Below are 27,838 nucleotides of genomic sequence, written 5' to 3'. Positions count from 1 at the left end.
TACATTGAAGCCCATCCGAAGATGATAAGCGACTATTAGTGTAGAACGATGTCTGAGCCACAAATAACATCATCTGCAGACCCTGCAGTAGCCCACGTGGAAGATGAAAAAAAAGTGGAGAAACAAACTGAAGACTATGGCACGTTTGGTCAGGTGTTGTACCACCTGGTGTCTTTCACTGAGGGCTACGAGCAACAAGTGTTGTACTTGTGCATGCGGCTTTTCGAGTCAACTATGGGTTTCACCAAGCAGCAGCAGACAATGCTGATGACTGTGTCTATCATGTCGCGGTTGTGCTTCTCACTTGTTTGGGGGTTGCTGGCGGATGCGTTTGAAACTAACTTGGTGATGTCTGCTGGGTTATTATTCATGGGCATCGCCTCAATACTGCTAAGCTCAACGTCACGGTATTCGTCGGTAGGTTGCAAACATTGCTCTGCTGATGGTTCTGCAGATCCTCTTCCTGCGTTTCTTACACGGCGCTGCATTCGGCTGCATCTACCCAGTTCAGCAGAAAATTATCTCGGATAGGGATGATGACGATGATCGCAACAGCAGCAGCAGCACGTTCACCCGTCTTCATGCGCTGAATTGCATCGGCCGTATGTTGTGTGCTGCAATAACCACGGAGGCTGCGCAAAACATCCTGCTGGGGTTTATCGGCTGGCGCGTTTCATACATTGTGTTGGGTTACGTGTGGATTTCTATTGGCATAGCGATCATATTTGTAATGACAACTCCGAAGGAACTCATATCTCCGTATAATTCCATGATGGGTGTCATCCAGCAAATATCTGGAGCCTTTTCCGCAGTTTTTACAAATTGGTCTGCATTTCTGTGTATATTTACTATGTTGATTGCGGAAGCTCCGATGTGCACCCTACCGTACATGATCACGTACCTGGAATACCTCGGAGTGTCTGACCTGAAGGTGGGTATTGCCATAGTGGTCACTACGATTGGTGGCGCAGCAGGGACTGCGGCTGGAGGAATAGTTATTGAAAATATTACAAGTATGCATAAAGATTATGGCGAGCTTATTGCCGGCATCGTTGTGATGGGTGTGCGATTAATAGTTTGTGTGTTGTTCTTCGTCTCGCCGGCGCCAGATGGGCGTCTGATGTGGTACCACTACATAGAGTTCGCGGTTCTAGGTGCGACTTTGGTAACGGTTGGTGGCGTAGATAGACCTATTATGAGGAAAGTAATCGAGGACAAGTACCAAGCTAGCGCATCTGCCATCATCCAGTGCATATCAGGAATATCGATCAGCATAAGTTTCGTCGAGATCTTCGCGTACGTGTCAGAGAAGCTGCATGGTTACGCCCCGTCAACACAGGCAATTGATGACATGGACGCGGCTCTCAAAGATAACAACACCGAGGCCCTGAGAAAGTCGACCATGTACATGATCGTAATTGGATCACTGCTGAACATAGCTTGCTATGGCGCTCTTTTTGCCACGTATAAGGAGGATAAGAAGGTTGTTGAACAGAAAAATGTTGTGGAATGGAAGGAAAGGGAAGAAAGGCACGAAGCGAGGCAATTTCGTAAGCAAACGTTAGATGAAATACCGATCGATAAACTCCCAGACGAGCCAGAGTCAAAATCTAGAGTAGTGGAAGTGGAAGTGAAAGATCCAGAAGAGGAAATGAAAGACATATTGGACCGTGCTGGAGACAGAGATAGCGATGAGATTGTGGCACCAGAAGATTTAACTGCCTTTTTGCGTTCTGAACGTCCAAGTTGGCATCAAGGTGGATTCTCGAAATAGCCTGTGTTATGATGATAAGACCTCTTGGCACATTATTGCTCTTCAACGATGCTGAGCACGAACGTCAGAAGGCGGTATGATTGCTGTTTTTCGTAATGCCTTTGAAGTGTCTAGCTGGGGCTTTATTTGATATACTTCGCACGACCGCTTCCCCAACTGGGATAATCTCGGGTGCGTTTTCATCAATGCAGTTATGTACCCCCGTATTGGTGAATCTTCCAACTCCAGTTAAGTTCTTTCCCGCCTGCTGATTTCACGGACATGACGTCGCCGGAGGGTATATCGAAGTCTCCATACACGTGTTCGTATACCCTCTAAACTTTGGAAGCCGTTGTCAACGGTCAGCCTATTGCAAATCTTATGACCTGGATTGACACTATATTTTAACACTCATCGCCCATTCCCACCTCTTGACTACGTGAGCTTATCGCCACATAGACGTCAGGGCACTACTTACTCAAAGCGGAAAATTGCTCACAATACGATTACTACTGCTACTACTATGCTGATGAGTTACTTAGCATAACATAGTAATGATCCCAATTTATGTGCATTACTAGTGTTGCGATATCTTTTTGGTGCTGTACGCCTGCCACATATGACCGTCACGTGCCACCGCATAAGTGCTTAACGTTAGTATATCCACAACCTTGAGGACTCCGCCTAGACGTACTACCTAGCGTGTTTCATAAGTTGTTACCCAAGGAGCCACGTCACTCATCACCCCACCTTGGGTCTAACCCACCACCTAATCAAATGTCTTAACTAGCACATCACCATCAATTTGGCTGGCAATGTATCGATGCGTTGATTGCTTGTAACGTTGTGTTATGCGTTATTTGTGAGACGTATCGTCGTCGTCCCGCCGTGCCAGTGTCATGTGATGCCGTGCCGTCTTCCAAGGAAGACAACTGGCGATTACCGTATCAGGTGAGCTGCCATACACTTTGCATAGTCATTAGCCCCGACGTCAGCAATGCACGTCATTAAGCAATGTCTCCGGGATTATGAAGTGATGGCCTGTTTACGGCGTTGTCATGTGACATTGGGGGTCACAGTGTAGATGATAAACATATTAATAACGCATTGTAGCGTACATAGTAACTTATCGAAGCATCACTTTTATGGTACTTCTAAGCGCTGGCATCATTGGACGGTCAGTGTTGCATGAGTTGGATGCGCAACTGGTGTCGAATGACCTGCATGTCAAGGCAAGGATACCAGCTACATGCGTTACTTAAACGTTTTGAGGTCGTGGTACCTGCATAGTTGTGATGTAACTGGCGGTGCGCTGGATGGCGGTCGTCCGACCGCTACCGTAAGGCCGATGAGAGGCGGCGCCAGTGTCCGAGGCTGAGGTACGTGTTTTACGGTATTGTAGGTTGAGAAGGGAGGGGGTGGAAAAGATGAGGGGCGAGCCGTGTATCAAGTGTGATAATGGATGTAGACAATTTGAGCTTTGTAATTGCTGTCCGTGGTGTTGTACAGGATGTAATCGTAATAGCAAGTGCATTGAATGTTTCAAATTTTCTTTTTTGCGCAGAAGAGGCGACGAAGTTTACAACTGCAGTGCCACAGCATGTGAAAAACAGTGCAAAACGTGTAGCAACCCCACCTGTGAATGTAAATGTTGCCAAAGTAGGAGAGGGACTGGCCCGTCTGCCGCCCGCACTAACCATCCCAGCAGTACAGCGCGTGCTGCATCTCACTCTAGTGCACCGTATTCCACCGATGACAACGCTTCCCCCTCCGTCATCCCATCGTCATGGTATTCGTGTTGATCACCCTCACCCTCTTAGTCGTATGCGTCATAAGTGTCTTTAGCATGCGGTCATTACACGAGTTCCGCAATTTTCGATCCCGAAAAATGAACGTGCTGTATCGCACATAGTAATCAACTCCCCAATTTTCTATTATCGCAAATGGCTCACAGTATTGTATATCAACAGCACAATGTTTGTCTATTGACGGGTTATTAATTGTTTCGTAAGCGTGCATCATTGGGTGACCAGTGAGCCGCTGACCAGCCAAGTCGACAGATTGCATTGGACAATTATGGGCGAACCGATAATGATTGATCATGATGATTACTAGGTGGAAGACCAGAGCGATGATTTTACACTTACATCCACATTCCAATCACCCCTGAAATCTTTTAAATCCACCCTAACAATCTTCTCTCCCGTTAACTTCCCATCCCTTCCCCCCTCAACGCCCTGTTGACGCCTCTTGAGACAGCACATTACCTACCCGAATTCGACGAATAACCTCCTAAAACACCCCATTTAACTTGCCTTGAGCCGGTTTTCGATTTTACGAGACTGCTGCCTCACGCTGATACTGGCTGCGGGATCCACGTCGGTCCATTGCCGATCGTCACTGGTGCCATCCATGCGGCCATCCATCCAGTTTGGGCCTGCGGGTCTTCTACAGAATCGTAGTATTCTCTCGGTTTCATGTCCCTCATCACTATTTTATGTGTTTCTCGGATCACCGTTATTTGTATGTGGGCGTTCATGCTATCCGATATGCCCAGGTCGCGTCTACACTTGCTGTGCTCCTTTGTCACTATTCCCTCCCACGTCATAACCTAGGGGATAACCCGGATCTTGGTCTGCTGGTTGAACTGTCGCGCCTCGAGGTCTTCGATAATGTCTTCACACTTGTGCTTCTTGAACTCCGTATCCACTAGGTTATATTGATTGCTGATTCCTATCTCCACGATGGTTATGGTGTTCCTCCGCCGATCCGCCAGGATGATGTCTGGTCTGTTGTATTCCTTAGTCTTCTGAAACTTGACCGTCTTGTCGTACGCGATCCATCTGTATTTTCCATGCACTTCACTCTCGATCTTGTGGGCGTCTATCGTCTCCTTGGATAGTCCTATTTGCCTCCCGAGTACTGCGTGGATTCTATCGGCTACTTCTTTTGTCACTGCATTTATTGTCAACAGGAAATCCTGAAAATTCTGTTTGCTCAATAACTTGCAACCCTCAACTCACTGCAGGTGATGTACAACAAAACGTGCGTCGGCGGATGACAGTAACCAGGTCAACTTCGACAACATAACGCAGTCAATGACGGCAAATAGCGCTTATAACGTAAAACCGGAAGTATGAATTAAACCAACACACGTATCTATGCCCCAACTCAAAGCCCCAAATGCGCCCAATCAGATATTAGTGGTACAAATAGTACAAGATAAGTCCATTACGACATGAGATTTACCCCCATGCAGTTCGGATCTGTTGTGTTACATTTTTACAGTGTAATGAAGGCCATGTGTAATAATCACGACACCACAGGCTTTCATATCACAGCTTTAATCAGTTGCCTCCGTTTATTGAGCGGCCTTGGACTCCGTGACTTCGTTGGGAATCATGATGTGAGCCTTTTCGCACTCCTTGTCCCAGTCAATGTTGCCGTGTCCCTTCGGGTAGTAGCGGATGATCTCCTCAGTCTCGTCAATCTCCTTGTAACGCACAACTTCCTTAATCTGGGGAACCTCGACCTTGCGCTCAGTCCACTGCTCAATGATCTGCGGCTTCTCCACGATCTTCTCAACGACCTCCACCTTCGGCACGAGCTTGTTGCGGTATTGGACCTGTGGAACCTCAATGATCTTCTCGACGAACTTCACATCCGGGATTTCGACCACCTTCTCAACGACCTGGGTTACCTCGCGGGGCACTTGAATTACGCGCTCCTGGATTACAGGCTTAGGAACAACACGTTCAACGGTCTTGACGACTGGAATCTCCACAGTCTTGGTGATGGTATCAACGGGCTGGTAGGTGGTGACAGCGACCTGTAAACACATTCAGAGCTGAACATGCAAAAGTGCCACAAAACGGTGATGCACCAAAAAACACCAAAAGCCATTAAAAAGAGGTGCGTACCGGAGAATATAGGTATAATTTAGGACACTATATAGCTCTGATCATTCGGAATAGTCATTACACGGCAATACGTGCAAAGTAGGATAAAATTTTAAAGATTTATGTGCATGTAAACCTACCCATTGCCTCTCGACGTTCTGGCCGATTTCCTGAGCCCTTGAACGGTCGGCAACGGTACCGATTGTCCTGACCTGCACGTCTTGGGTGTCGATCTCCTCGTCCATTAGACGAGTGTCCCTAGAACAGCACTGCATTTTGAAAGAATTATATTGTTATAAATATAATGTACCGGTGATAGGGAATTTCATGTGCCGCCACACATACGCGGCTCATAGCACTTGCGACATCCTCATCCGCACATCCACTGCACACCCGACGTGCACAGATGGAAAGAGCATCAAAGTGCCTCTATAAATCAAAATTAAAATGTTGATGAATTGCGTTCTTCAAAGGCACGGTATGCTAATAATGCAAACTTCGATACGTGTTTCCGCCGTTAATGGTGAATGACCATTACCGATAAAACCGCAACGACAGCACTGCCTCTTCATTATATCGTGATGAGTAACAATGTCCGCGTCACGACTTAGTGTAGTACGCGCCAAAGCGAGGCGTAACGACAGCGTCGAGCAGCGGGTTACCGCCGACTCCGCATTAACTCCACCGTAGCTTTACCTTTTTGGTAAATCCACCAAAATCACTATTAGTGAGTTAGTCTGAAAACTTTGCTGTATGATTCCCTGTCGTCGGGAAACGTGACAAGCACTTGTTTGACGGGTCTGCCAATTACGGCGGCCTTGACGGCCTTACAATATAGCGCAACGCGCCAATGTAGGAAGAATAGTGTGGTAACGCAGCAGAGTGGACGCTTTGGTGTTCCTTAGGTCTTGAGTGTTAGGGCGGCCCTTAGCCCCATCACGCTGTGGCGACCGGTCCTTTGACACTCTCTCCACGCTACTATTATTTCCACACTAAGCAAGATGGAGGACGTCGCAGCTAAGGATTTTAAGGCTCACGGCGACCACGACGATAGCAATCGCATCCACAAAATCCGCGTCACCCTGACCTCGATGAACCTCAAGGCCATCGAAAAGGGTATGTGTACGGCTGTAATCTCGCGCGTCGCGTTTTAAATACTATTTCTAATATGATGTGCAGCGTGCAAGGAGCTCATCAACGGTGCCAAGGAGAAGGACCTCAGGGTTATGGGCCCCGTCAGGATGCCCGTCAGGACCCTTCGTATTACGACCCGCAAATCGCCCGTCGGTGAAGGTATGTTGCGAACGCGTAAATTCAAATATATTCTTAGGTACCAACACCTGGGACAGGTTCCAGGCCCGCGTGTACAAGCGCGTCATCAGCCTCCACTCGTCCAGCGAGGTTGTCTGCCAGATTACCTCGTTCCCTCTGGACCCCGGGGTCGATGTAGAGGTTACCATCTAAAAACGACATCACCGTTTTTAATCATGATAAAAGACTGAAGTAGTTCGTAGCTACGTGGTTGTTCTCCCTCTCCCCGCGCGACCGTCGGCGGTGGATTCTTAGCCATGTATCCACGCTCCAGCCACAGTCTGTTCCATTTAAGCGCGTCTATTGTTTACATTTGAATATACGAATAGTTTAGTGTCTAACTGGCTCTTGACTTTGGAGGGTGGCTTAACCGCAACCAGTGATGTGCATCAGGTTTTCGATATCGTCTTGTTCTCTTTTTGGCGCATAGAGATTGGACACACGTTATAAATGAATGGAATTCGTAGTGACATTCGCGAGTGATCCTGCGAGCGCCATAAATTTGTATCGTTCCTGAACATTACCAACCAAGATGCTGACTCTCCGACGCGCCACCATGTACGACCTCGTCGGCACATTGGATTGCAACCTTGTCAACCTCATGGAGAACTACAAGATGGATTACTATTTCTACCACCTTCTCACGTGGCCGCAGCTGACCCATGTCGCTGTAGGACCCAACGGCAACGTCTGCGGCTATGCCATGGCAAAACTGTAGGTAGCGCTGAATAGTGTCTATACGTTGTAGGGAGGATGAGATCGAAAGGGCTGGCCATCTCACATCGGTTGGCGTGCTGAGGTCTTACCGGTCTATGGGAATAGCTAACAATGTTATTAAGCAAGGGCGTACGTTAAAATGCGCAAGGTGATTACTGCTACTAGATGCATCCATGGATGCGGTGTATTTGTGCGAGGCAGTGTACCTGTTTGTGCGCGTTAGTAATTGGGCCGCCCACACCTTGTACAAGCACAAACTGGGATACAGGTGAGCATCCACAATGTCGATGAAGTTCACAAATTTCCTACTGCATACCGCGTTATTGGTGGATTGGCGATTTGTTGTGCATGGGATAGTATTACACGACGCCCATAACACGTCTGCCTTGCTGCTGTTTGAACGCCCATCGCATGATGCGTTCCAACGCCAAATTGCAAAGGCTGACACAATTCGTATATGTTACACAGTTCGTGAAAGAGCACATCTCGCTTGTACTGCGCCGTGCGTGATTTGTTGTATTGCGGAACATTTTTGTGCAACGTTAGCCGGGGAGACGGCTGCGTGACCCTGAGGCGAACTTTAACAACGTGCAGCGTGGACGAAGTCATAAGAGAGTATTTCCAAGACAAGGAGGATGCGTTCTCTATGAAACATGTTCTCCCGCTGGGTAAGCCCGTTCGGTTTTGGTCTCACACCCCCTCAGGGCGGGAACGCAAGAAGACATCCACCAGAGCTCAAGCCGTCGCAGCGTAGGCCAAAGACACAGCACAGCCTTCTGCACCACAAATAGCCCAAACTAAATCGCAATAAATAGCAGTCTTTCCACTAAATTAGCCGGGGTGATCGCCACACATCGCGACCAGCAGGGCGGGAGGTAGGCACTACCGCGACGCCAGCGAGGCCTTTTGGGGCACGGACATCGCACAAGTATATGTTAGAAATCTCAAATCGGTAGAGATGCTATCTCCCGCGAGGTTCGCGGGCCACGAGCAACACAAGATCGTGCCGGTAAGCGTCCATTGCACCGATCTGACAGCAGCGCAGCCTAAAAACGCAGGCGTTGTTTTCGACAGCCGGGCGGCACCCATCCGTTTCGCGTTGCCGTTCAAGCCTTGGATCTTCATATGTTTCGCCGGATTCTCGGGGGCCATGTGCGGTAGCCTCTTCTTTAGGAAGTGCGTGTTGCGGAAGAACCCACCGAATGTACGTCGTAAGCACCCATACACGTCCATATACACTGAACTATGCGAATACGTGCTTGACAACGTTTCCTTCATTCCGATAGGCGGAGCGGGCGCGGCTGGACATCGTCGTAGGTTACGGTAAACACCGTCGCCGCTAGCAGTAGTGCATCAAGTTTGTGTCCTGTCAGTGCTGTAATAGTCTGGCATATGTGACTTTCAATACCGTTTTATGCGCCTGTCGCTTCCCAAGTGCGATCTCGACAGTGTCATACATGCATGAGCTCGCAGCAGTAACAGCCTAATAATCTCTGCAGCCCCCGAGAGACCCCAACGAAAGACCACCTGAGCAACATCCACACACGCCGGATGAGTAGTCGACGCTGCGCATTATTGTTACTGATTCTACTGCTGAGGTTCACGGACTGCATCCGCCGAGGTCAGCGATTCGACGCGGCGTTCGTGAGGCTGACATTGCTCACCGCCAAGACAAACGCACACGACTATTTAAGTAATGATGACCATCGTAAAAGGACCACTTTTGGAGATGAAACAACGGGCATCTTCAACCGCCAAAACAGCGTAACATCTGCGTTGCGCAGCTCGTGCATTCGCGCAGATGGAGGAAAGTCCGATCTGGAAGCACAAATTGGTGATGGAAACGATGCCTTTCTGGATATTAGTGTAGACGGCAGCCTTAGTGTACCTGACGGTACCTCAGACTGCGGAACTCGAAACTCCGGCGACGACTATGGCGACGGCAACGGAGATGTCGTTACTGCAGACGACAGCTCAAAGCGTATAATGATACCCTACACTGTGAACTACCCGGTGAACCACGAGGACCTCAGAGAACTCAACGCTGATGAACGTCCTGAGAAGGCAAAAGAAAAACTGGACCAGTTGGGGTTCTTCCAGGCGCTTGACAAGGGCCAGGAGGTTGCCAACACACAGCGACCCGCTCCACAGGAAGCCACTGACAGCTATTCGTTAACGATGTCTACTCTCGAACCCGACAGTAAGGTCTGGGAGTGTATGAAGACGACCTCAATGGCGCAACAAATCGGCACGAAGCAGGCCTCCAAGGATGCAGTTACATTCCAGTGTCCGAGCAGAATGGACTACGAAAGCCTACGCGACCAGTGGATTGTCGGTAGGGCACGAATACACTGGTTCCCGCGGTACTTCGGCAAGAGCCTGGGTGAGCTCTCGGAACATATCAAGATGTGCGACGTCATTCTAGACGTCCGAGACGCACGGATACCGTATGTGGCAGATTCTGACTTTCTGCTCAACGTTTACAACAACATGTTCACGCACAAGCCTAAGGTGCTCGTGTTCACGCACGCTGATCTCGCAGCAATCAAGGGGAGTGAGGAATGGGGCACCTATTACCGCATTAAGAACTTCTGGGATGCGCAGCAGTTTAACCGGAACATACCAGAACAAAATCGCAAACCCGTCACGCCGGTAATATTCGTCGACGCCAAAAACGGCATATCGTGCATTGTAAGGCTCAAGAAGCTGATTTACAAGTTGTGCCAAAGGGTCAACCAGCGACGCGCCAGGAGAGGCCTAGCGGCCAGACCGCTGCGAGCGATCGCCCTGGGAATGCCCAACGTAGGGAAAAGCGCCCTCATTAACCGACTGCTGGGACGGCACAAAGCCAGGAGTTTCAACGCTGCTGGAGTCACCAGGGATATTAGGCTGGTTAGGCTCCACCCGCAAGAATACAGGGAAGCCGCACACAAGATTATAGACGTCATAGACACGCCGGGGGTTCTCCCTGCGAATCTCTACAACATGGCCTTCGGACCAGCAAAGGGTAAAAGCGACCGAAAGCGCAACCGCCTTCTTGGCAGTATGTACTTTAATTTGCCGCAAACATATGTGCATGGAGGGCATAGCAAGACAGGAATCGATGCGAAACAGGCGCCCCTTGAACGCAACGTGTGGCTCATCGCTGCCGCGAACCAGATTGTCGAGGGGGCGTACGACAACGACCAGGCTGCGGAGAATCTGCTGGAGCAGGCGCTGGAGGTTTACAAACGCAAGCGTTCCTATGTGGAATTGCCCAGGATACTGAAGCGAATAGGACTCGATTACACGCCGAGCATTCTGGAGATGCACCCAGCGGATTTCAGCCACGAATGCCTCCAAACAGCCAGCCATAAACACCACGGCGGTGATGTTAATGCCGCTGCCAGCCGCATTCTAGCTGACTTCCGACGTGGCTACTACGGCAGGATAACGCTTCAGACACCGCCGTCTGAGATCCCGAATCGACGACGCACATATCCAGAGGAAACGTCAGAGGGTCATACGGAGGCTTCTTCGAGGCCCGCAAAACGCGAATACGCTCCTGGTATATATGAGGGCTGGTAGCCGTGCAGCTGACAGCATATAGAGCGAGTTCTACGCGGTGTGTATAGTTGCTTGACCGTGGAACCGAGGGGGACAAAACCACCGGTATCGCACTCTAACATTAAGCTTAATTGTATGACAAAGCTCAGTAAAATTAATCTCTGTGTGACTGGTGGACGATGGCTCGTTCCTTGCCGTAGAAGACTCGTATTGCGGCTCCTCGACATCCGCATCCGTACATAGACACACAGTTATAGACAGTTTGCTACCATGAAGGGTTTGTTGGTGGTGATGAATGAGCCGACACGTATGCAGATAACAGCCAGGGGAGTGTATCGTCGACCTCTTCCTACTACGACCTGTGCCTCGCGAAATTCCTCGAAGCGTCCGACCTATTGGAGGTAAATGGAAACTCATGTGTAGCCTATACCCACTCAGAAACGAGCTAACTCACTCCTCGGTGCGGTTAGGTAAGTGGGTGCAGCGCTCATAATCACGTCATTCCAGGGAGGGTGGCACTGCATTACTCAGGGAAGCAGACAGCAGGTTACTAGAAAATGCGGTATCGAAGCTGGTCAGATTCAGAAGCTCGGTGGACACGAGGCAAGCGACAGGGTTGTCGATTCTGCTGGGAACCAACCGCATTAGAGCAGGGCTCACCATGCGGCCCGGAGATAGCAACCGCAATTCTTCTCTCGGTACTGGATCATGGCGCGGCAGCTACAACACCCCTAGTCAGTCCACGGATAATACTGTGGGAGATCTAGGTGTATCAGGTACCGATCAGCTGCTTCTTAGTGCCACCTTTTCCAACGTGCCATCAATGAGCGAGTCCTTGGCCATGAGTGATGGGGTTGCCTCATCTCAACAAGATGTTACTGTTTCAAGAATTCCTCAAGTCGCTAGCAGATTGGTGCACATGCGGAGCAACGGAAATATGCTTGGTTTCAGACATGGCCTTTTGTCTGCATCATGCAGCCAGAACAATGTTTCAGAGCAGGGGTCCACAACGCAGGAAACTTATTGTGCTGCCCTAACACTTGGCGATCTTGATACAGACACATCAATACCCGACATATGCGTGGATCATGTGGAAGATATGGCCCTTCGGAATGAGGCAGCAGATGTTGAGGCGGGCTCAGATGCGGCGAAATACGAAACATTAACGTCTCGAACTTTAAGAGCCCTAAAATCAATGAAGCGAAAGAGATCCTTGTATTCGGCGTCGGCTATTAGCGATAACGTGCAGCCGGGTAAAATGACGGGATCGAAAACTAAAGGTGCAGTGAACCAGGATGACGCTGGTAGCGAAGGCGAAACCAATAGCCAACAAGGATCACAATTGGATTTGCACTCGTTTGCTGACTCCGGAGGCAATGCTGATATTATCACAACATCCGTGGCTGATGGCAATGCTATTGCTTCGCTGCCAGCACGGGACATGGTGCAACAGGGTAAAAGCGCAACCGCTGTGCTGCGGAAATACAAACCAAACGAAGACGTGGATATGATGGAAACCGGATCTACAGCCGACAATGAAGTCGTAGATACTGGTAAGGTGTCACAAGAGACCAGATCATCTTCTATAAATGGGCACAGTGCCAGATCACTGCCCTTCGATGAAACGAGTACATACGTCACGCAAACAACCACAGGCATAACCCCTTCACAAAGCCAATGTACACCTATGTTTGACGAAAGTACACAAGAACCTGTAGCTGAAATGTTAATGCCGAAAATAACGGAAACATGGGCCCTCCAGACACCGGCGGTGACAAAACACGATGACATTCCTGACAGTGCGCCAATATCAAACGCAGGGAGACACACAGGTCAACACAATAACGCAGTGGTGCCAGGATATTTAAAGATGGAAAACAACATGGATGCGGACTCGGCAAGGAATGAGATTGTGTTTCGATTTCGTGAAACGGTGGCGGTTGACCGTAATTCACCGATACATCAGACCGTACATTCTACGGCGGCAAGCGTCACCCCCGTATCCGATGTGGGCAACGATGAGATAATAGATGCCGCTTTTACTACGAACATCAGATCCAGCACAACGGAGGGTGACGAGGGATTCCATAACACTGCCGACTTGTCTGTCACTGAAGAAACTAACTCCATGAATCCCAACTCCAGAACAGATAAGAGTCCCACCAAAACAACGGCTACATTAATCAGCCGTGACGAAGACAAGGGAAGTGGGTCACCGAGACAAAATTCACCTGCCACAAGCGACATAGTGGATGCTCGGACATCGCCGCAGTCAAAACGTGCCAAGACGGGTAAAGAGAATGCGAATTCACCGGAAAAGGGACCAAGAGCAACCAAAAAGCCGGCTAAACCGAAGAAAGCGAAGCGACCACTACTAATTAGCTACACGGGTAAAAGGCAAGGTGATATCGAGCAGAGGCTGAGGAAGGCGGTCATTTATTACGAGAAGGGGCAATTGTTCTTCGATTACCTGGACAACCCCCAGGAAGAACGTCTGACACATCTGATTGCTCCGTTGGAAATTCAGCGCCCCACGCTCAAGGTGCTGTACGCCATCTGCCACGGAGCGTTCATCTTAACGCCAAACTACTTGGAGGAAGCTGAGAAGAACGAGGTAGGTGCCGCCAGCCGTAATGTATGCTATCTAACTGCATAGCGTGTTGTATCTGTGCCTTTATATGCTGCATCGATGCCCACTTTACATGCTCTTGCAGAAATGGCCATCCGAAGTAGGATTCGAGCATCCAAGGTGGCCACTGCGTGCTAGTCGGATGCGCCCGTTGGATTTAATGCGCACTATAAGGGCGTTCGCTCCCCAGAACGGCAATAAACTAAGCTTAGAGGATATCACGAGTCTCATTACTCTGTGCGGAGGTAAAATGGTGAACAGTGCGGCAGCGGCAACTCATTGCATAATACCAGAGGGGACCGAGCCGTCGCAAATAATTGATGGGGAACTCCCCGAGGACACAACGGTTGTCACGGAGAATTGGGTCGTTAATGTGATCGAGCGCTTGACACTCCTTCCATCCGACTTGCGAAGCACGCAATAAACCAGAACCAATAATAGCCAGGCATCCGCGACTATCGAGCTGTTACACCGCCAGCACGTCTAATGTGCGATATTTAATTACAACAGTGTTAATTATACTATGCTGCATTGTCATCGGCCCCGTTACTACACAAGCAGAAAGCCCTTGCGCCCGTCTGCAGGCGGAGGGCTGTCGTTGCCGCTGCTTTTGTCTTCGTCAGCCGCACCTGAGTCGGAGCGCAGAGTGCGGCGCATCACGTGTTCGTTCATCTTCATTAATACCTCTGCAACATTCTGAGATCCTAAACGGCCGTGCCTACCTGCCTGTTGCACCAGGTTGTGATGCTCGAAAGAGATCGTGGGCACGTTCTTGCGGTGACTCAAGAGCTGTGCGAGCCGGTATCGCAGGAACTTAATGTTCTTCGACAGCCACGAAAAGCCCTAACGGCAACTCTGGGCCCCGCGATGCAGCACGTACCTGCCGTTGCTGGAAGGAGTCTCCCGTGATGCACAACTTCAGCCGCGCATGTGAGCAGTCTGAATTCAGCGCGACCTCGATTACATTCATTCCGTCGACTATTTCTGGCTCCAGGTGTCGTCCAATCGGCAACTTGTCCTCTACGAAGTATCAGTTGTGCTACAGACGACACAACAGAGCGCAGCAACTGCTGTGGAACGCAACTTACGGCGTGACAGAATGAAGTTCATTGCGTCCAGAATCTCTTTCTGGCGCCTCAGCCGGTAGATGTCATGTCTGGAGACGGCGAGAGCAAACGGCGAGCAGCGTGTCGCCCGCGGCGCCGTGCGAATCCTGAAAGCAGTGCATAGCGCGGGAAGCACGGCGACGCAGAACCATATCATCACAATCTGCAGGAGACGACATTCGAACAGATCACGACGCCAAGTTCCGGCGAACGGCGTGTCAAAGTGACCGGAAGGCTTGCATAAGGCAAGGAATCCGCGGCTATACACAACAGGCAGGATAGACACGGTTCGTTACTCATTCAAAATTTTATGTTACTATGTTACTACGAGGCCTGCACGGGCACCCCGCGCGAAATTTAGAGTGGCGAAGCCTAATTCGCTACGCCATGTGTGCCTCAACAGCCGACGCCACGGCTCTCCACCGCGCGCCGATGAGCTTATAGATACGTACATTGACGTTTTGTGCCTCTCTCATTTTACGAGGGCATCATGGCTGTAGGATCGGACCCTTGCTTCCTAGGTTTCAGGTGACAGGGCCCGGAGCCTACACACTTAGGTCGGAAGGCGGCCTAGGGTCGCCGCCACATATCCCGGTACCCAACCGACGCCTCAAGAACGCATAGCCTCGAGGTAAAAAAGATATGGGAGTGTGTAAAGGCAAAAGAGCTTCCGCCTGTTTGTGTCAATCGGGCGTACGAAGAACATCAAACAACCTGCCGCAACCACCAACTGGCTAACCAGCTCCAAAATACACCAACCAACGGTATTCCCAGCCAGATATAGTAAACACCCGTAACTAAAAACGCTAATCCCGAATAGGCCGAGCAGGATCGGAGGGCGGGTGAACAACATCAAACTTGTCGTTGTCATCGCACTGCATGCGTAGAGCGAATTATGAAGCGCAAATCCAGCTTTGAAAATATCGAGGCATGACCATAAGTCGATGAAAGTCAAGATCATGTTGCCCAAACAGAGCATCACCAAGGACCGATTGTAGAACACCGCGTTCTTCGTGACCCCCTTTGCCTTTAGGTGGCACAACGAGAACATCATACCCGCCGGGTACGCCACATACCGCAGCGTTAGAAGCACTATACGCAGGGTGGAAAAGAAATCATCCGCCGCAGGCCCCACCTCCAATGTGTTGTACAAGCGCACGACCACCAAGATATCCGACAACATCGCCAACACGAATATCAGCATCGTCTCATTGATCGTACACTTGTAGAAGGTCATGTTGAATTCGTGCATCCAGTCTACATACCAGCTTTCGATACGCGTGTGCGCAAAGAATCCAACGCCGTTGATGCCTGGCATGTTCGGTGGCTGAGTCCAGGTATAGTGGGCGATCAACTCGCGTATGTTGCTCATGCGATGCACCATCCGAATAGCGGCCACAATCACACGATAGCCGCAATTGGGCATCACCCGAATTAGAGCATTCAGCGTTGCATTCGACGTCGTCGGGTGCGCGAAGCTCGCATCGGAGTGCGACCAGCTCATTTGACTCAAACACGCAGAAGTACGCAGGTTTATAGGCGAGAGCACCCGCGCGTGGCCATCTTGAAAACGCACAGCTTCGTGCGGCACCCGGTGAGTGCGCTGTGTATAGCCGGCGCCTTCAAACGAGCCTATACGCATGCCATCCACCTGGCAGTTAGCCAACGACTTTTCAGCACCATACGATAACGCCGGGTCCAATTGAAGGCTCCTAGTCATACTACGCAACTCGTCATACGAGTTGCGCCACGATTTGCTGTCATTCTTGCGCCCGAACACGACGCCATTATCGGGTGTTATGGCGCCATGCGAAGAGAGCGAAAACTGCCGCAACGTTTTCAATGCCGTTATGACATACGACCGGTTTTCCTGTTCTCCATCAACTGAACCTGAGGCGAAGGTGGTCTTGGAGCTTTGAAAAGATAAGCGGTGTTTGGTAGCTGACTCAGCGGAACGCACGGTGGAGTATTCGCGCCCCTCTTGTTCCGGTATCACTGTGTCAGTTTTATCTTCCTCTACAACCGGGATTTCGTTTGATTGCGTTGAATCCCGCTTCTCCCACGTCACGTTGCGGGTCTTCTGAGACGCGGTTGGCGTAGATTCGACAGGGCTCCCACCCGCAGCCGGCTCTGTGCGGTTTAGAGTCACTTTCTTACGAGAACCATCACCAGCGTAATGAGATTGCAGCAGCGACTCGATGTAACCGCCTGGCTTCGGTTTGTAGTGTTTCCTAATCTCCTCCAAGTCCATGTTAAAGGGGCTGCTTTGGTTCGCCCCGTCGGACTCCGAAATGACGTGAGGGGGCCCATGGCGAATGAGGTTCTGGAAGTGCAAAGGCTCAATGTGTTCCACAGAAACGCGGCGCTTGCCATGCATCAGATTGCTTTGTTCAAACTTCGACCAATCAGCGTCAGAGTTCTGCGCACTTTCGGCTTCTTCTGGAGGGCAGTGGTGCATGGGGATGCTCAACTTCTTCACTGGGGTCGCACTATTGTCCGCCGAAGGGTTTTCAGGCGGCAGGAAGTCATCCTCGAGTTCGTCGATGGAGCTGAATGAGCCCAGGTATCTTGCTGGGTTCAGGCGGTATGCGGCAATCAGCTGACCTAACTTCACATAGCGCTGGTAGCAAAATATTCCTATTACGATCTGAATCAAGACGATATACGCGTCCAGCATCACTATTGTGAAGCCCCGCGCCGTTGGTGGCCTCAACCACGCAGTCACATTCCGCATGAACCCCCCGGACGAATGGCCGTGAAACTCCGAGTAGAGTGCAGAAACAAGAACCGTGTGAAATGCGATTCCCAGAACCAGCGCCCCCATGCTTACTGCCACCATGAGAATGCAAGGAACTCCGGTCAACGTGAAAGACACCAGCGGCAGGTGAACCATATAAACCATCAACAAGCCGTGGTATGCCGATAGGATGAAGAAGAGCGCCAAACTCAGGAGCACCGTGAGTGGGAGGTACCAGTAGAAGAAGTTCGGCCCGCCTCTGATTGCGCACAGATTGCACAGGAAACCAAACGACGACAGACATATTGCCCAAACGTTGTTCTGGATTTCATTCAGGTCAGCGGAGTGATGCACGACGCCATAGCCAGTCAAGACCATGCAGCACAAGTGGATCAGCGTCAAAAACGAGACGTATTCCTCCGAATGCAGGTAGTAGAGGTGACGATCAATGAACCATCCCATCGTGATGAACGCAACGGAAACGGAGTCCTCGTGCTGAACCAAACGCAGGCGTAACGTGAGCCTTCCACCTACAGCGAAGAGCTTCAGCTGCTAAATGAGGCATGACCAGCGAACACGCAACATGCTCCACCTTACAACCGCTGATTGCTCCCGCGACGCATCATACGGAATGGCATGGGAGCTACGCTGCCTTCCGAACACTGCTGAGTATGACATGGATGAAACCTGAGCCCTCCAGCATGGTCATCTGTCGACGCGGCGGAACGACACGACTGCTACGTCGCCAGTCGAGCAGACCCTAAATCCTACCAGGCAGCAACTGCTGCAACATAGTTTGGATGCCTGTCTTCGAGATCCTACACGTTCCACTGTGACGTGTTGTCGTATCGATTAAAACAAATGTGGAAAATCCACCTTCAACATCCTCCGTGGACGATGCCGAAACCACACCGCGCGTGTAATGAGTGTGAGTTCAGCCTACACCCTCCCGACCAATTGCAACAGCAACCGAGTTCACCTGAACATTATTTACCTAAATTGCGGCAGCCACGCGTGTCCGCATTCCGCGTTGCTACCCAACTCAATCACGGATGTGCTGCGCACAACCCGGCAGAGGCAAGAGCGACACCACCAAACACCGCAAAAAACGAACACATTTTGCTATCATTATACAATGTTGTGCGCATATCCATTTTAGGGGCGGTGTGCGACCAGAAACCTACGGGCACAGCTAGCTAGATGCGCACAGTATCCGCGGAATGTCAACTCGTGAATTCGCGACACTGGTGTCAACACATCATCGCCGCTCCACTTCAAGCCGATTCGCCTTGAAGTAGTTGCGATAAAACACTAGCTGTTGCATCTTCGCTTGCCGAGTTCGTGGCATATTCGCGAACGTCGGTGATGCCGAGTTGTCGCTTGATTCAACGGTCGCCGAGCAGCCGCCAACGTCTGGTGCGGTCGATTCCAACTCTTCGCCCGTACCACGGTTGAGTATCTTGGTCGATTTGTCGGTTGCCGTGCTGTCTTGCTGGCGTCCTGGATCCCGCTGCGATGACTGCGATTCAAATTCCTTGCGCAGCTTCTCGTAGTCCGCCATGCTCTCCCCGAACGTGGATGGGCTAAGCATCTGTCCCATGGACGCGCGAGGGCCGCGGTATTCCCTCCACGCGAGGTTACGCGCATCGTTCCAGTTGAAGGCCACTTGGGGATTGGGAGTAACGCAGAAGCAGCGCTGCAGGGCGCAAACTTGGCGGCTCTTGTCCACATACTTGTCGGTAGCCTCCAGGTACCACAGGACTTCATCCAGTAGCAGCGGATCGCCCGACCAGTTTATGCCCGGCGTCGTGTGCACGATGTGGCCGACGCACCGACTGTCTGCAGCCGGGTTCGCTGCGGCGTTGGAAGCCGCTGCAACATTGCTCGTGGACACATCTGTGCGCACGTCAGGGTCCCCTGTGCATGCAGATGCATTTTCACATCCCGGCTTCCTATCAGAGGCAGCGCGACTATTGTTCTCGAATACCTCTGACACATTAACATATGGCAGGGAGCTGCCGAAGATAGAGAACGGATTCCAGTGTTCTTGGCCAACGATCTTCTGCAGCAACTTGGGGCGGTTGAACCACCGAGTTGACGGCAGAAGCTTCGCCAGCTTACGATTGAGCTGGGACTGCGACAGCGCACTCACGGCCACACGCCGGCTCAGCATGCCCATGAGAGCCGTGCGCTCGTTCCTGTAGAACACAGCCAATTCGTCTTCGTTGCGAAACCGACTTAGCGCGGAACACTCCATAAGCGCCCCGTCTCGTAGAACCGAGCGCCCGGCGGCGCTCTCCGTGCCGCCGAACTTGAGCAGCAGGAAGAGCGCCAAATCGTAGTTGTTGCGCGGTTGCTTCTTACGCAGCCTCAAAAGCACCTTGTGGCGATATGCCTTCGGCCGTTGTACACCAGAGGTACCCTTTATTGTTGAAGCACTCGTATATTTCTTCGCTGGGGGAGCGACACAGTTCGCATCAGATGATTGTGTGTCATTCCGCACGCCAGTTTCGGCGTCAATACCCCCCGATGTGAGATTTGGCAGTGCGACACAGGCGCTGGTGGAATTGCGCCTTTTGCTGCATTGCATGCCAGTCGATGCCTTGGGTTTCTTGGCTGGGGTGCAAGGAGGCGGTGTGAAAAAATGTTTGACGGCAGCGTCCTTGTGCTTGAACCACTCGATTGAGTCGGCAGTGGGGCGACCGACATCAACTGCGCCCATTGTTGGCGCCCCCAGCGCCGTGCTGCATGGTACGACATCCTCTTCGTCCGTGGAAATCGTGCACAGGTCCACACATCCCAAGCATTCAAACGGCTTACGATCCATAATGCACGTTGGCGTCCTCCGTGATGCGTTACCTGCAGCTGAACGCGGCATTCCATGGGTGGGAACGCCGCCATTATCAAAGGAGCCAACCGACAACTCACATTCTCCTTTAGAGCACATACGCTTACACCCGCACCTAGATGCCGTGGAACGCACGGATATAGGGTCTTCTATGGTCCCGGCTACCAAAAGGCCGAGTCTGGACTCCCAGCGAGCGCTGCGGATGGGCGTGCTAATGCCGGGGCTCGCGTCACACATTCCACAGACAGCTACCATTTCAGACTCCTATTCCAATACGGAAACCGCGGTTGACGGTTTGGCGTTGCGCCGAGCTCACCATGACAGGTAAGTGGCACAGATGTGCCAGCGACACGGGGTATGCCAAGAAACCGCCCACCGGAGTCACCTAATGGCAAACAACGACGCAACACCCAGCTACATATGGTGAAAAATACAGGGGTACTGGATAAGCCGAGATGTGCATGACGCAGACGCTTCATCCAGAGGGCAATCCAGCACGAAGACAACAGTAAGAATCACCGCGCAATAAGCAAATAAGCCATGGTACGAAGACAAATGCACGACTACATTAGCGCTATGTTTCGCGCGTAGAACGTGCGACAGGGTCAGACAGACCGAAGAAATGACAATCTGATGGCCTAGGGGAAGTACACATACACCACAGTGCCCGACCCCTAGCGGCAGATAGCGTCTAGTACCATCGTTGTTCTAGAAAAACAAGGGATACAGAGCTGCCAACAAAGCTGCGTACAAAACGAAGCAAATCAAATCTTGAGGTGAACAGTGCTTAACCGTCGTATCCCCGGGGAGTGGCTTTAGACGCTTGACGCGTTCCAGCTCACGTTTCAACTGCACGGATAAGACAGCTGAAAAGAACAACCTACTGCTGGAATCCATTCACAGGCGACATTGGCTCCTTCATTGTTCGATGGTTCTGCTTTAGTCGTTGGACTCGTGGCGACGTCAGCTGCGGGCTCAGGTTTGACTGGTTCGACATAAGACATCTGGCCATCAGCTGCAGTGAGTTTTGGTGGAGAATGCGTCATTTCGATGGGCGCAATGTGGCTTTCGATGTGGCCATTCTCAGATAAAGTTGCCTTGACGTCATTGTCATGTATCAAACCCTCAGAACCCGGTGATTCCACCGCCGACACGCTACTGTGCACGCCACCTCTAATTGAGGCATTTGAATCATGGTCTTCTGCCGAAGCAGATGTAGCCGTAACTCTCGTGTTCTTGCATGAGCTGCGCAATCGAGTTACACATCTAACACCTTAAGCCTACACATCGATCTTCCGAACGGAGTATTCCGATAACACAGCGGGATTGCTGCCTGCTGGAATCTTGGCAAGAACTTCACGTCTGAGGAGGTTACTGCGGCAGGAAGGCGGCAACGTACGGCTGCAGATCTATCTCAGGATCGGTCACAACAGCGCCGCCCAGCGGAACGAGGGCTTCATGCAGCATTTGAACGTCGAGGCTGTCTTCCACCGGTGAAATGGCGATCAGCACCGAACCTCCCGGTGTCGGGGCCGTCATTGTACTTTTTGGCGTGTGCCACCAAGGCAACACCCACCCAGCCAGATCAAAAATTTGATGGGGGTGACACATCTCACAAAAACGCACATATGTGTAATGGCAATTATATTACGGGAGCCTAAAAAAGCTGTTTGGCGCGCCAGATGCGCGAAGCGGTGCCACAGGCTCAATGTGTCTTCTTTTTTTGGAAGCGTTCCTTCAGCGATGAGAAAGCCATCTGTGTTTTGGTCTTCAGAATATTGATCTTCGTGCAAATCACGGACGTTTGATTACGGGAAGCCGAGATATCACTGAAGTCTCGCGATTCCGCAGGTGATTCGGCGCTCCTGGGTGGATCTTCGTCACTCTCACATCGGTGGCCGTTGGCCTCGATGTAGCGCGCCATTATGCCTGGGTGTGCACGCGGAATGATCGGACCGCTTAGGGCGTCGGTAGAAATGCTGACGCGGCAGCACTCCTGAAGGCTCTATGACAATGCAACCTCACGGTGAATCCAATTCCACACATCCAGTGGTGGAATCTGCAATTGAAAAGAGGCATGCTCTGCCGCTCCTCTGAAAACGCACTGTGGTGGCGAGGCACCCGAGGGGCGGGGACATCGAGGGGATGCCACGGAGACGCAAGCCGCTTCGCTCACGCCACGCGATTAACACATCGGCACTTTTTACACCGAGAATTAACGCGGCAACATGTAGTAACCTTCGGCACCACGGCAAAGCGTCCTGTTGAAAGGAGTCGCATACACGCCGCACGAAGGCGGCGACGACACCAGCCCGCCGCTAGGGCCGGCAACAACGCACTCTTTAACGCACATGAAAAAATGAAGCGAGTCGCCCTCATGGGCGCGCTTGCTGCGCTGCTATCGGCTCACAAAGCCGCAGCGCTACACCTTAGCAAGGACACCTTTACGTCACCGCACGACGGCGACCTGCAGTTCTCGCACATGGGCAAGGTGTACGGACCGGATGCCAACAAAGGGGCGGACAACGCGACGGAAGTCTCAGGCTCGGCCCCTGCGACAACAACACCCGGGTCTAGGTACGACGTACACACGAAGGAATCATGACATCGCAGCGGCAACACGGACGACGTAAAGGGCGGATCGGAGCGCTCAATGGACAACGTACCCGTAGCCGACCTAAAGGTATGTCCATCACGGTGGAAGGATAGTTTTCGCCTTTTGCCGGCGGCTCATGGCAGCGCAGAGGGCCGACAGTGGCAGCGGGGGCACGAATAACACCTCTACCAACAATACGACGAGCACGAATACAAACACGAACAACTCGACGCAATCGGACAATAACAGCAAGACGGATCAGTCTCAGTCGTACCAGCACCAAACGACGCACGGTAAGTGACGGTCTTTCCGCGTGAGAAACAAGACGCACACCAAGAGCTCATTGCCTTGCAGGCGCCACCAACTACAGGGGTGACACGTCAACGAGTGTGACCAACAACTTCTTCAACCGTAAGTGGAGTACAGCAAAGCATGCACTCCCCGCAGCACCCATGCCCGAGTACGCTTCGGAGGTATACCCGAAGGGCGCCAAGCTCGAATTGCAGTACCTCTGGAAACGAATCAACGTGATTGACGACAAACTCGATAGGCTCATGCCCATAGCTGCGGGGGACCCGAGGCTGGACCCGAGCAAACGCAAAGGGCTCATCATAACTTTTGATGCGCAGTCGGACCCCGACAGTCCTACGCTGAACCTAGAAGACAGTTACAGTGATAACGATGCATTGTGACACCAGACGCAGTGAAAGACCGCAATCGCGCGTCGGTGTTTACACGTGCGGCCTAGACAGCAGGCAACATGAATCTCTCGGCTAAACGAACAAGCAGAGGTGGTTCGCCTCAAAGGGAGGACGCCTTCTCCATCGTAACGGACAACATTGGACTGGATAGTATCCGGCATGGTGCGTGGCCCCGCTGCACAGGTATCGGAAGGAAATTCGCGACTCTGATGCAACTTCGCAAGGAGATTCAAGCAGACAGCCGTGCGACCAACAACGACAAATGAGATGTGCTGTGCACACGAAGCAGAGCAACCTATTAATGTGTATATATGCAATGTGTTAACGGCGTGCTTTTCCGAATGTGGTCTCGCGCTGCCGCGGCGCGTGGGTGTATGCGTGGGTCGCTGCCAGCCGCTCACCACAGATATGAGCCTATAACGTCTGGGTGACACACCGAGCCCATATTCGGTGCTGAGGTGTGGGTCGATTTTTTAGTTAGTGGTTAGTGTGCGGCGTGGAAATCGATGGAGCGCAACCTGCGCCTCGGCTTCGCGCTGCTCTGTCTGGGCTTCATCACAGGATGCATCAGCATTCTGCTGCTGTTTGACCCACTGTTCTTCAACGTGTCGAATGTTTTCATGGTGTCGGGGTTGTACTTCATACTAGGAACCAGCAAATTCATCACATTCTTCACCAGTTCATACAGAGCCAAGGGAAGCGCAATCTACTTCATCGGGATATTTGTGGCGTTGATAGGATGGACGAAAATTGGCTTTATTCTGGAGACGTACGGGCTCTACGTCCTGTTCGGCGCTTTCCTGCCGAACGTTATATCGTACATTAGGGTCACACCCTTCAGCTTTGTCCTCGACCTCCCTGTCGTAAAGAACGTCGTAGCGTATGTACAGGAACCGTCATCATTGCCGCTTTGAAGCTCAATAGTAGGTGCGACGACGAAGGATGCTCGCAAAATGGGCGGTGTGTACGGTCGGCTTTTGCGACTAGGCTACATGTGCCAACCGCCCAGTGATGCACGGGCGAGCAGAGGGCCGTCTTGCGGTCTCATTGGTGCCTACTGCTTCAATCGGTGTGGCATATAGGTGCCAGCATATACAAAGCGTAAAATGGACAGTTTTCTGCATGTTAGATCCCGACATCATACACCACTCAACAAAGACAACGCACGTTATTTCGAAAGGCTCAAAGTTTGAATGCGTCCGAGTATATTTGCGGTGCGCTGAAGTTGGAGACTGTTTTCGTCGTGCTACACGACCACCGTTGTAGCTAGCTGTAACCAACTCGCATGTCATTGTAAAAGCGTTGCGATGAAACGACTCAACCTGCGATACCTATCGGTTTAACATTCCACTGAGCTGTGTCCGCTAGTTGGCGCCAGTTGAACGATGTCCAGTGACTATATGGTCCAATGTTTAACCAACAGTCAAATAATCAGTTACACGTGCTAGGTTTTATTTCGTAGTAGACCGCCATTATATTATGTCAATGACAGGCGTAACGCTTATCTGTAGCCAGGAATGACTCCAGGAACGTGATCAGTATAAATGGAGAGCTTCCCCTCGCCTAATACAACATGTACACGCGCGGCCAAACAGCGCCGATGCAGCAGCACCCACCGCGCTGGTCCGCGAAAGCCACAACCGCTGACATGACAAACCAAGCACACAGATCATATGGTGGAAACCACTGATTTCACGTATGCAGCCTAGGTGGCCAGTCCAAACATTATTTGGTACATTAACACGCGTTTCTTATAGTATTAGTTTGTGTACCGCAACGAAGCGTATGAGTCAAATGCCTGAAGTGCAACCGTGCATATCCTTTAAGGTGTGTGGAGGGCCACAGACACGCCGAAGTGCACAAATGCAGCCTGCAGCATCTTAGTGCCACGGTCGAACGTGCCCAGCGCCTCAATGTGCACGTACTTCTGCAACTCGTGCACTACCGCCGATATCTTGGCCCAGAAGTCAGCGAACTCCTGGAGGTTCTTCTGCACGTCGACGATGCTGGGGAACTTGCTCTTCGCGGCCGCAACTATATTCGACCCGCCGTCGTGATGCTCTTGGTCATATGTAAGCAGCCATTTTACAAAATTTGCCATGAAACAGTTACTCTCGTACAAGTACGGCGCCTCGCCGCCACTTACCATACCGCCCATCAAAATCACAGAGCCCTCTATCAGGTAATTGATGCTGCGGCGCAGCACTTTGAGGTTGCAGATGTAGCTCGATATCATGTAGTCGATCTCCCCTCGCCAGTGGCCGTTGTCCACTGTGGCAGGATGGAGGCAGGCCACACGAGAAACCAAGTTCACCACCTCGAATACGTCCTGCGGCAGGCTCCCTCTATATTTGCTCAATACTTCATGCGGGACGACGACGTCTGACGGCACCTCGAATTCCTCACCAGTAAAGAGCCCAAACTTCAAGGTCTCCATGAACAATAACCCAGTCAATCCCAGACCCGCGTTGGCCAGCACCTTTCCAAATGCTGTAGCGCTGCCCATGCGCGAGAAGTAACCCAAATTGTCTAGCATGATACACCACAAGTTGGCGTTATAAATATCCAAATCCGACGGCCGCTGTACTCCGCTGGGCACGCTGATCATGTTGGCGATAGCCTCCGAAGCCATGCTCGGCGTGACCTCCTTCAGCAACTTGGAGGAGAGTCTCAGGTGCCACGTGAGCATAAACTCCACGTCAACCTTGTCCCTGTTCTGTCGAGCCATCTCGGCGCAGAAGTCGCCCATGGCCTGCTGCGATAGCATGCGAGTGCTGCAGGTGTTCGGTATGACAGCTATGGAGTTCTGCTTAATGGGCGGGTGCCCCTTGATGAAAGCAACGTGGCCCTGGAACCTGATCTGACGCGCCTGGTATGCGGCGTCAAGCTTGAACACTGCGAGCCCAAGTGCCCTGCACTTGTATTCCCGACTGTCCTGGATGAGCTCCCTTAGCTCGATTGAGTCATTGAGGCAAAAGTCGTCCACCCATTCGCCAGTGGCCAGCGCAAACGGTATTTTGGGGCCAATCAACCCCTGGCCCAACAGGTGGTATATGGCCTGGGGGATCCTGGTGCCTACCAGCTTGTGGTAGTCCATGGGGACCTTGGCGCCCTTTTGCAGCGGACGCACGGATCCCTTTTTATCCAATATGAGCGGGTACGTGATGAGCGCCTTTGTGACGCAGTATCCATCCACATATTCGGTTATGCCGTCGCGCTGGGGCAGCTGGCACAGATGCTTCGCTATGGGTCCCTGCTTGATCATTTCGACGCAGTTCCCGAAGGAAAACGCGTTCTGGGACGGGAAGCTAAGGCAATGCTCAGTGCCCGCGAGCAGACATACGTCCACCAACTGCGGTGCGGTGATGTCCAAGCGCGCCAGGACCTCCTTGAGCTCCACCCACTCGAATGAGTCCTTCGGGAAATCCACGGAGATGATGCACCTGGGGATACCAAAGAGCATCAGCGAAGGTGGACCTAGGACGGCGTCCACCACGTTCTCCGCACAGAAGTAGCTCAGCTGAGCGGCGGAGAAGTAGGGGCAGCGGATAGTGTCCTTGCCCTTGGATCGCAGAAGGTGAATCAACAGCTGGATCATGTCTTCGCTGAAAATCAGGCTGTTCTGCAAAAACTTCCCTATCGCGTTCTGTATGTCGCCGCGGGCGTATGCCAGCCAGCCTTCCGCCACGCTGAGTGTCATGAGCTGCGCAGACAGCAGAACGTGCGATTTGGACTGCATACCCTCGAAAACGAAGAGAGGCTGTATGCCGAGGCGTTCCAGATGCTCCACATTCTCCTCAACGACGCTGACGAATGTAGGCGGAAGGCTGCCGCCTACTTCGCTTAGCGGGTCGCATATCCCCTTGAGTGAGCGAAAGAAGTACACCGCGTCAATTCCAACACGCATCCCACGCAGCACGCTGAGGTCTCCCTGTCGCAGCAGCCTCTGCTCCCGCAGGTATATGTTGAAGTTTCGTACCCGCATCTTTGGGGAG

General features: G+C 51.7%; 17 protein-coding genes across 17 annotated transcripts; 9 read left to right on the top strand and 8 right to left on the bottom strand.

Annotated features, from left to right (window-relative positions):
• Positions 1 to 48: 48 nt before the first annotated feature.
• Positions 49 to 1,774, top strand: BBBOND_0204560 (hypothetical protein; the record flags this gene model as incomplete). Its single annotated transcript, XM_012912030.1, has 2 exons — positions 49 to 417; positions 455 to 1,774. The coding sequence occupies 2 exons, from the start codon at positions 49 to 51 to the stop codon at positions 1,772 to 1,774; spliced, it is 1,689 nt and encodes a 562-aa protein (XP_012767484.1).
• A 1,765-nt stretch (positions 1,775 to 3,539) lies between these two features.
• On the top strand, positions 3,540 to 3,742 carry BBBOND_0204550 (hypothetical protein; the record flags this gene model as incomplete). The annotated part of the gene is made up of 2 exons (XM_012912029.1): positions 3,540 to 3,575; positions 3,599 to 3,742. 2 exons carry the CDS (start codon positions 3,540 to 3,542, stop codon positions 3,740 to 3,742), a joined length of 180 nt encoding a protein of 59 aa, XP_012767483.1.
• Positions 3,743 to 4,364: 622 nt separating this feature from the next.
• Positions 4,365 to 4,841, bottom strand: BBBOND_0204540 (hypothetical protein; the record flags this gene model as incomplete). The annotated part of the gene is made up of 2 exons (XM_012912028.1): positions 4,365 to 4,733; positions 4,791 to 4,841. 2 exons carry the CDS (start codon positions 4,839 to 4,841, stop codon positions 4,365 to 4,367), a joined length of 420 nt encoding a protein of 139 aa, XP_012767482.1.
• Positions 4,842 to 5,114: 273 nt separating this feature from the next.
• Positions 5,115 to 5,927, bottom strand: BBBOND_0204530 (p29 protein, putative; the record flags this gene model as incomplete). Its single annotated transcript, XM_012912027.1, has 2 exons — positions 5,115 to 5,582; positions 5,793 to 5,927. 2 exons carry the CDS (start codon positions 5,925 to 5,927, stop codon positions 5,115 to 5,117), a joined length of 603 nt encoding a protein of 200 aa, XP_012767481.1.
• Positions 5,928 to 6,653: 726 nt separating this feature from the next.
• BBBOND_0204520 (40S ribosomal protein S20, putative) lies at positions 6,654 to 7,116 on the top strand (the record flags this gene model as incomplete). Its single annotated transcript, XM_012912026.1, has 3 exons — positions 6,654 to 6,768; positions 6,832 to 6,945; positions 6,983 to 7,116. The coding sequence occupies 3 exons, from the start codon at positions 6,654 to 6,656 to the stop codon at positions 7,114 to 7,116; spliced, it is 363 nt and encodes a 120-aa protein (XP_012767480.1).
• A 379-nt stretch (positions 7,117 to 7,495) lies between these two features.
• BBBOND_0204510 (N-acetyltransferase, putative) lies at positions 7,496 to 8,434 on the top strand (the record flags this gene model as incomplete). Its single annotated transcript, XM_012912025.1, has 4 exons — positions 7,496 to 7,677; positions 7,712 to 7,809; positions 7,846 to 7,948; positions 8,275 to 8,434. 4 exons carry the CDS (start codon positions 7,496 to 7,498, stop codon positions 8,432 to 8,434), a joined length of 543 nt encoding a protein of 180 aa, XP_012767479.1.
• A 204-nt stretch (positions 8,435 to 8,638) lies between these two features.
• BBBOND_0204500 (hypothetical protein, conserved) lies at positions 8,639 to 11,247 on the top strand (the record flags this gene model as incomplete). The annotated part of the gene is made up of 3 exons (XM_012912024.1): positions 8,639 to 8,689; positions 8,726 to 8,884; positions 9,163 to 11,247. 3 exons carry the CDS (start codon positions 8,639 to 8,641, stop codon positions 11,245 to 11,247), a joined length of 2,295 nt encoding a protein of 764 aa, XP_012767478.1.
• Positions 11,248 to 11,887: 640 nt separating this feature from the next.
• On the top strand, positions 11,888 to 14,279 carry BBBOND_0204490 (hypothetical protein; the record flags this gene model as incomplete). Its single annotated transcript, XM_012912023.1, has 2 exons — positions 11,888 to 13,840; positions 13,941 to 14,279. The coding sequence occupies 2 exons, from the start codon at positions 11,888 to 11,890 to the stop codon at positions 14,277 to 14,279; spliced, it is 2,292 nt and encodes a 763-aa protein (XP_012767477.1).
• A 125-nt stretch (positions 14,280 to 14,404) lies between these two features.
• Positions 14,405 to 15,118, bottom strand: BBBOND_0204480 (hypothetical protein, conserved; the record flags this gene model as incomplete). The annotated part of the gene is made up of 3 exons (XM_012912022.1): positions 14,405 to 14,698; positions 14,736 to 14,875; positions 14,944 to 15,118. 3 exons carry the CDS (start codon positions 15,116 to 15,118, stop codon positions 14,405 to 14,407), a joined length of 609 nt encoding a protein of 202 aa, XP_012767476.1.
• Positions 15,119 to 15,571: 453 nt separating this feature from the next.
• Positions 15,572 to 18,160, bottom strand: BBBOND_0204470 (hypothetical protein, conserved; the record flags this gene model as incomplete). Its single annotated transcript, XM_012912021.1, has 1 exon — positions 15,572 to 18,160. The coding sequence occupies one exon, from the start codon at positions 18,158 to 18,160 to the stop codon at positions 15,572 to 15,574; it is 2,589 nt and encodes an 862-aa protein (XP_012767475.1).
• A 796-nt stretch (positions 18,161 to 18,956) lies between these two features.
• On the bottom strand, positions 18,957 to 20,801 carry BBBOND_0204460 (hypothetical protein, conserved; the record flags this gene model as incomplete). The annotated part of the gene is made up of 1 exon (XM_012912020.1): positions 18,957 to 20,801. The coding sequence occupies one exon, from the start codon at positions 20,799 to 20,801 to the stop codon at positions 18,957 to 18,959; it is 1,845 nt and encodes a 614-aa protein (XP_012767474.1).
• Positions 20,802 to 21,254: 453 nt separating this feature from the next.
• Positions 21,255 to 22,085, bottom strand: BBBOND_0204450 (hypothetical protein; the record flags this gene model as incomplete). Its single annotated transcript, XM_012912019.1, has 4 exons — positions 21,255 to 21,395; positions 21,431 to 21,791; positions 21,831 to 21,920; positions 21,946 to 22,085. The coding sequence occupies 4 exons, from the start codon at positions 22,083 to 22,085 to the stop codon at positions 21,255 to 21,257; spliced, it is 732 nt and encodes a 243-aa protein (XP_012767473.1).
• Positions 22,086 to 22,251: 166 nt separating this feature from the next.
• Positions 22,252 to 22,470, bottom strand: BBBOND_0204440 (hypothetical protein; the record flags this gene model as incomplete). Its single annotated transcript, XM_012912018.1, has 1 exon — positions 22,252 to 22,470. The coding sequence occupies one exon, from the start codon at positions 22,468 to 22,470 to the stop codon at positions 22,252 to 22,254; it is 219 nt and encodes a 72-aa protein (XP_012767472.1).
• A 435-nt stretch (positions 22,471 to 22,905) lies between these two features.
• On the top strand, positions 22,906 to 23,834 carry BBBOND_0204430 (membrane protein, putative; the record flags this gene model as incomplete). The annotated part of the gene is made up of 5 exons (XM_012912017.1): positions 22,906 to 23,123; positions 23,160 to 23,229; positions 23,291 to 23,435; positions 23,497 to 23,553; positions 23,590 to 23,834. 5 exons carry the CDS (start codon positions 22,906 to 22,908, stop codon positions 23,832 to 23,834), a joined length of 735 nt encoding a protein of 244 aa, XP_012767471.1.
• A 68-nt stretch (positions 23,835 to 23,902) lies between these two features.
• BBBOND_0204420 (hypothetical protein) lies at positions 23,903 to 24,109 on the top strand (the record flags this gene model as incomplete). The annotated part of the gene is made up of 2 exons (XM_012912016.1): positions 23,903 to 24,005; positions 24,027 to 24,109. 2 exons carry the CDS (start codon positions 23,903 to 23,905, stop codon positions 24,107 to 24,109), a joined length of 186 nt encoding a protein of 61 aa, XP_012767470.1.
• Positions 24,110 to 24,349: 240 nt separating this feature from the next.
• Positions 24,350 to 24,757, top strand: BBBOND_0204410 (CGI-141 protein-like protein, putative; the record flags this gene model as incomplete). Its single annotated transcript, XM_012912015.1, has 1 exon — positions 24,350 to 24,757. One exon carries the CDS (start codon positions 24,350 to 24,352, stop codon positions 24,755 to 24,757), a length of 408 nt encoding a protein of 135 aa, XP_012767469.1.
• A 908-nt stretch (positions 24,758 to 25,665) lies between these two features.
• Positions 25,666 to 27,828, bottom strand: BBBOND_0204400 (hypothetical protein, conserved; the record flags this gene model as incomplete). Its single annotated transcript, XM_012912014.1, has 1 exon — positions 25,666 to 27,828. The coding sequence occupies one exon, from the start codon at positions 27,826 to 27,828 to the stop codon at positions 25,666 to 25,668; it is 2,163 nt and encodes a 720-aa protein (XP_012767468.1).
• Between the last annotated feature and the right edge of the window lie 10 nt (positions 27,829 to 27,838).

The sequence above is a fragment of the Babesia bigemina genome (genome assembly GCF_000981445.1).
Source record: "Babesia bigemina genome assembly Bbig001, chromosome : II".
In the NCBI taxonomy this organism is placed as follows: Eukaryota; Apicomplexa; class Aconoidasida; order Piroplasmida; family Babesiidae; genus Babesia; species Babesia bigemina.
This window is presented reverse-complemented; position numbering and strand designations above follow the sequence as displayed.